This window comes from Cynocephalus volans, chromosome 4 (genome assembly GCF_027409185.1).
Source record: "Cynocephalus volans isolate mCynVol1 chromosome 4, mCynVol1.pri, whole genome shotgun sequence".
In the NCBI taxonomy this organism is placed as follows: Eukaryota; Metazoa; Chordata; class Mammalia; order Dermoptera; family Cynocephalidae; genus Cynocephalus; species Cynocephalus volans.
The window spans coordinates 21,780,604-21,786,603 of NC_084463.1; the positions used below are offsets into that span (position 1 = coordinate 21,780,604).

The 6,000-nt window shown below is 42.9% G+C and overlaps 1 protein-coding gene across 1 annotated transcript in view; it reads right to left on the bottom strand.

Moving 5' to 3' along the window:
• CCDC15 (coiled-coil domain containing 15) overlaps positions 1–1,403 on the bottom strand; it is an 89,151-nt gene extending 87,748 nt beyond the window's left edge. Inside the window, exons 1-2 of the mRNA XM_063094490.1 lie at positions 1,318–1,403; positions 609–797 (exon numbers count right to left, since the gene is read on the bottom strand). Coding sequence (XP_062950560.1) covers positions 609–788 — 180 coding nt within the window. The 5' untranslated portion in view covers positions 789–797; positions 1,318–1,403. The remainder of the gene's footprint in view (positions 1–608; positions 798–1,317) is intronic.
• Positions 1,404–6,000: the final 4,597 nt, after the last annotated feature.

Sequence of the window (6,000 nt, forward strand, 5' to 3'; positions counted from 1 at the left end):
TACACACACATATATATTATACAGTTGTGCAGTGCACAATGACATTTCAACCAACAGCAGACTGCATATACAACGGTGGTCCTATAAGACTATAGCACAGCATTTTTTCTGTACCTTTTCTATGTTTAGATATTTGGATACCTGAGTACTTACCACTGTATTATGAACCAATAGTATTCAGTACAGTAACATGCTGTACAGGCTTGTAGTCTAGAAGTCATTGGCTATACTGTATAGCCTAGGTGAGTAGCAGACTATACCATTTAGCTTTGTGTAAGCACACCCTGTGATGTTCCCACAAAGACAAAATTGCCTAAGGACACATTCTCAGAACATATCCCTGTAGTTAAGCCACGCATGACTGGATATACAATCCCATGTAGATTTACGGTCCATACAGTAGGTAAGTAATAAATATTTGCTTATGCTAACTGAAGCTGCGGCAAGCTTTGGCAAATACATATCTGTTCTATAATCTTAATGCAAAAACATATCTACTTATGACGGAATAGAAATGGCATCCTCAGACTGTTCATCTTTATCTAAGCACCAAGGATTAGAGAACGCTAATTAATAAAAAGAAGAGGAGGGGTCAAACTGACACTCACATATGCAGGGATTTCCGAACTATCTGGGGAGGCATGTTCTACCCACGCCCCAACTGGTACTACAGACTGGTTCCTCTCAGCCAGCACTGCCAACACGTCCTTGCTCTTCAGGGGGTTTAAAGCCAGGGGCAACCTTGTGGCCTTCTGAGACTTCTTGAGGGGGGCCATACGTCCTGGCATCTGTGACTCCTGGTTAGGAGAAAGGAAAAGGTTAAAATCTTCAAAAGACTGCGTTAAAAGCTCAACTTCCTAACACACGAACCACAGGCCCCTGAAAAGGAGAGAAGCCCTGGAGAAGGCAGAAACCTGGCAGGGAGTGAAAAAACAAAGAAGAAAAGGAAAGAAAAGAGGAGAGAAAGAAAGACAAGTAAGAAGAAATAAAGAGGGAAGGAAAGACTTTTAAATTGCTTTCTGGAAGGAATAGGGAAGAGAGGAAAAAAAGGACCGATTTGAGAGAACGAAGATTGTGCCTAGTGGAGGGCACAGCGAGGTAGGAAAGGGAGGCGGTGACAGTAGCAGCCAGAGAGAAAAGCGGAGCGGGGAAGGGCGGGGAACTTGGGCCTGAAGCAGAGTCCAAATACTCAGTATTCGGCTATGGAGAGAAGCGCTGCACGGGTGGCAGTCCCGGGCCAGATAAAAGCCTGTTTCTGAGGCCCCGGGGTCCACTCCTGCTGCGACAGCACCGGCCCAGCGTCCGCCCGCAGCTCACCACAGACTCAAATCACTCGGGGGTACTAAGGAAACCGCCTCAAGTAAACGGCCACTTTCGGATGGGCCGCCAAGCCCACGCCCTCCCCAGCTTTGTGCCCGCCCCTTCCGGGCCTCGCGTCACCTCCCGGGGACTGCGAGTGCGTGTGGGCGGAGTTTCAGGCTTCGTCACTTCCGTTTCCTGTCTGGCTAAGGGGGCGGGGTTGTTGGGTGCGCGGGGCTCCCGGGTCATGGGAGAGCTAAGAGGCGGTGGCAGAGGGTAGGGAGACTGGTGCTAAGACTTTTCCAAATCCCGCCGGAGAAGAGATACGTTGGCCTGATGATCTGTCTGACTGGGCGGGTCTGGAGCCTCAGCTGAGGAAAGCACGGGAAAAGGATGGAGGAGGAAAGTGGGCCGAGCCGGGATTCCTGGAGGCATAAACTAAACCAACAATAAATCATACTGATCCTTCGTACAGCTCATTACGTTTGCAACGCTGTTTCATACATAGTCTTATATTTGAACTTCACAGCCTCGGGAGTCGTCTCCCTCTCTGCTCCAAGCTGCTAATCCAGGGACACCTCATTGTCCCTGTGGGATACCCATTCATTTATTTGACATACATTACTGTGAGCTTGTTATAACCAGTACTGTCCTAGGTACTGGAGATGTATAGCAGTGAACAAAATAAACGAATATCCCTTGCTCAGGGAATTTCCAGTAGAGTGAGGAGAAGTAACTGAACAAAAACATGAATGAGTAAATAAACGTGTCTGGGCCGGCCCGTGGCTCACTCGGGAGAGTGTGGCGCTGGTAGCGCCGACGCCGCAGGTTCGGATCCTATATAGGGATGGCCGGTGCGCTCGCTGGCTGAGCGTGGTGCGGGCGACACCAAGCCGAGGGTTGCAATCCCCTTACCGGTCAGAAATAAATAAATAAATAGATAGATAAATAAATAATAAAAAAATAAACGTGTCTGATGCTGATGAGTACTGTGGAGTAAAAGCAGAGGAGGAGGATAGGGAGTGTGTTGGGGAGGAAGAGAGATGAAACGTTAGATAGGATAACCAAAGAAGGCTTCACTGAGGTATTTCTGAGCAGACTTAAATGAGATAACGGAACAAGCCACTCTAATTTTCAAGGGAGAGTTTTACGAAAGAGCATTCCAAGTAGAGGGAATAGCAAGTACAAACGTTCCAAGGTGAGAGCATTGCCTAGTTAAGAAACAGCAAGGAGAGTAGTGTGACTGGAGCAGAGTAAGAGAGAAAGAGTTTTGAGACAGGAAGTCAAAAATTGGGGGGTGGGCAATCATAGAGCATTAAAGTCAGATGGGGAGCTGTTGGAGGGTTTTGAGCATAGGAATGCCATAACATGACTTAAATTTTAAAAAAATCATTCTGGATGCAGTAGTGAGAATAGACTGAAGGGGTAAAGGTAGAAGAAAAGACACCAATTAGGATGCTATTGCAATAATCTGGATAGGAATTATGATGTCTTGGATCAGGGAGATAGTGGTTCAGATGATGAGAAATGGTTGAATTCTGGATGTATTTGGGAGGCAAGACTTTCAGGATCTGTTGAAGGTTTGTATATACATTGTGAGAAAGAGAAAAAGAGGAATCAAGGAAAACTCTAGGGGTTTGGTCCTGAGCAACTGACAGGATGGAATTGCCATTTACTGATATGGTGAAGATGGTGGAAGGAGTAGGTTTGAAAGGGGGAAGATCAGGAGTTCAGTTTGGGACAGATTAAGCATTACTCATCTAATCAACATCCAAGAAGATAGTATGATAAAAGTATTTGGCGTTCAGAGGAGAATTCTGGGCTGAAAATGTAAATCTGAGAGTTGTTAGCCTATAGATATAAAGCCATGAGACTGGATGGAATCATCAAGGGACTAAATATAGACAGATAAGAAAACAGATCTGAAGACTGTGCCCTGGGATATTACAACATGGAAGAGGCTGAAAAGAGGAGGAGGAGAATGCAAAGAGATTGGGAATGATCAGTCAGTAAACAAGAAAGAAAACCAGGAGTGTTTGATACCTTGAAAGCCAAGTGAAAAAAAAATGTTCCATTGTGGAGAGATCATCTGTGTTACATCCTGCTGATAGGTCAAATAAAGAAAGGACTGAGAATTAATTATTGGCATTAACAATGTGGAGGTCATTGAGAACTTTTAAAAGAGAAGCATTTTGGGAGCAGTTGGAGAGCAAGAGCCTCATGAGGTAGACTTGAGAGAGAGTGGGAGAAGGAATTGGAAACAGCAGTTTTAGACAACTCTTCCAATGGGTTTTGTTGTAAAGGGGTGCAGAGAAATGGGTGGCTGAAAGGAGAGGTAGAGTTATTGGAGAGTTTTTTCCTTTAAGATCACAGCATATGTTTTTTGTTAATGGGAGTTATCCAATAGATAGGGGAAAACTGATGACGCAGGGGAGAGATGGGAGAATTTTGGGATCTATGTCTCTAAGTAGGCAAGGAGAAATGGGATCTACTAATAAATGGAGGGATTAGCCTCAGATAGCAGGAGGGAGAGCTAACTATAACAATGGCAGTGAAGTTAGAATATATACTGATAATTAGGTAATGTGGTGGTAGGAGCTTGTGGAAGTTCTCTTCTGATTTCTCTGTTTTCTCTGTAAAGTAATATTGTAGCCAGCCTCCAAGATGCCCCCTAATAATCCCCATCTCCTGGTACTCACACCTTTGTGTAGTCCTTTTCTGCATTATACCTGAGTTGGTCTGTATAAACAATAGAATATAGCAGAAGTGATAGTATATTACTTCAGAGGTTAAGTTATAAAAAACACTGTGTCCTCCCTCTTTCTCTCTCTCAGATCACTTGCTCTGGGGAAAGCCATGTATGTCATGAGCAGTTCCATAAAGAGGTCCACATGGCAAGGATCTGAAGCCTCTTATCAACAGCCCTGTGAGTGAGCTTGGAAGTAGATCAGGCCTAATCAAGTCTACTCTCGACCAACAACTTGATCAGAAACTGTGTGAGATACTGTCGGTTGTTTTAAGATGCTAAATTTTAGGGTAATTTTTTACATAGCAAGGGATAACTAATACAAATAAGAAGCAAGATCACCAATTAATAAAATAGAGGAAGAGATGTTGGAGGTTTGAGGAAGGAAGAGGAGGTATAGAATGGTTTTCTAGAAGACAGAAGGTGTGAACCAGAGACAAGTACAACTGCTGGATGGTCTTAAGGACTCATGTGAGGTTCATGATTATGAATTTAAAGTGAGATCAGTCAGCATGGTTGAATGATTTTCTTCAGTTGCATGCTTACATGAAATGAAGTAGACAGAGAATTGAATTTTAGCCAGGGTAGAGGTTTCGCCAAAATATTACCATCAAGCAAGAAAAGGGCAAGGGAGTTGAAGATAAATACAAAGGAATAATTAAATGACTGATTATGGAATTTATTTTTTATTTTTTATTTTTTTTCTTTTTTTTAAATTTTATTTTGTCGATATACATTGTGGCTGATTATTGCTCCCCATCCCCAAAACCTCCCTCCCTTCTCCCTCCCCCCCTCCCCCCCAACAATGTCCTTTCTGTTTGCTTGTCATATCAACTTCAAATAATTGTGGTTGTTATATCTTCTCCCCCCCCCCCCGGTTTGTGTGCGTGTGTGTGTGTGTGTGTGTGTGTGTGTGTGTGAATTTATATATTAATTTTTAGCTCCCACCAATAAGTGAGAACATGTGGTATTTCTCTTTCTGTGCCTGACTTGTTTCACTTAATATAATTCTCTCAAGGTCCATCCATGTTGTTGCAAATGGCAGTATTTCATTTGTTTTTATAGCTGAGTAGTATTCCATTGTGTAGATGTACCACATTTTCCGTATCCACTCATCTGATGATGGGCATTTGGGCTGGTTCCAACTCTTGGCTATTGTAAAGAGGGCTGCGATGAACATTGGGAAACAGGTATACCTTCGACTTGATGATTTCCATTCTTCTGGGTATATTCCCAACAGTGGGATAGCTGGGTCGTATGGTAGATCTATCTGCAATTGTTTGAGGAACCTCCATACCATTTTCCATAGAGGCTGCACCATTTTGCAGTCCCACCAACAATGTATGAGAGTTCCTTTTTCTCCGCAGCCTCGCCAGCATTTATCGTTCATAGTCTTTTGGATTTTAGCCATCCTAACTGGGGTTAGATGGTATCTCAATGTGGTTTTGATTTGCATTTCCCGGATGCTGAGTGATGTTGAGCATTTTTTCATATGTCTGTTGGCCATTTGTATATCTTCCTTAGAGAAATGCCTACGTAGCTCTTTTGCCCATTTTTTAATTGGGTTGCTTGTTTTCTTCTTGTACAGTTGTTTGAGTTCCTTATATATTCTGGATATTAATCCTTTGTCAGATGTATATTTTGCAAATATTTTCTCCCACTCTGTTGGTTGTCTTTTAACTCTTTTAATTGTTTCTTTTGCTGTGCAGAAGCTTTTTAGTTTGATATAATCCCATTTGTTTATTTTTCCTTTGGTTGCCCGTGCTTTTGGGGTCGTATTCATGAAGTCTGTGCCCAGTCCTATTTCCTGAAGTGTTTCTCCTATGTTTTCTTTAAGAAGTTTTATTGTTTCAGGGTGTATATTTAAATCCTTAATCCATTTTGAGTTGATTTTAGTATACGGCGAGAGGTATGGATCAAGTTTCATTCTCCTGCATATGGATATCCAGTTCTCC